Source organism: Penaeus monodon, chromosome 33, assembly GCF_015228065.2.
Source record: "Penaeus monodon isolate SGIC_2016 chromosome 33, NSTDA_Pmon_1, whole genome shotgun sequence".
NCBI classification, from domain to species: Eukaryota; Metazoa; Arthropoda; class Malacostraca; order Decapoda; family Penaeidae; genus Penaeus; species Penaeus monodon.
In genome coordinates, this window is record NC_051418.1 from 31,970,457 (window position 1) to 31,970,805 (window position 349).

General features: G+C 45.0%; 1 protein-coding gene across 1 annotated transcript in view; it reads left to right on the forward strand.

Moving 5' to 3' along the window:
- The window catches only part of LOC119593922 (coiled-coil domain-containing protein 103-like), a gene marked incomplete at its 3' end in the record, with an annotated part of 9,343 nt that overhangs the window by 8,358 nt on the left and 636 nt on the right, over nucleotides 1–349 (forward strand). Inside the window, 1 exon segment of the mRNA XM_037942938.1 lies at nucleotides 31–272. Within this exon segment, the coding sequence (XP_037798866.1) occupies nucleotides 31–272 (242 nt within the window).

Genomic DNA, 349 nt, shown 5'->3' on the forward strand with positions numbered 1-349 from the left:
GCATTCATTTAGTGCTTGATTTGTCAACAGGATGTAAACAATCCACCCAGTACAACTGAGGGCCTTGTCCAGCTGTGGGAGAGACTGGATCTTGCAGAGAGATTGGAACTGCTAAGGAACCTCACAGCACAGTCTACAGAGAGGTTGGCTGGAGGCTTGGTGGCTGGGGGTCTTTTGGGAGACGCAATCACCACTCTGCTTGCATTCACACCAACTGTCAGTGATGTCGTTATGGTGGTCAATATGCTACAGGCTCTAACACTGGCTAAAAGGTTAGTAGATAGGTTCTGTTTCTGTGTCTTTATGTAGTAACTGTTTTTTACACTTTGTGTATTCATGGATAAGAATT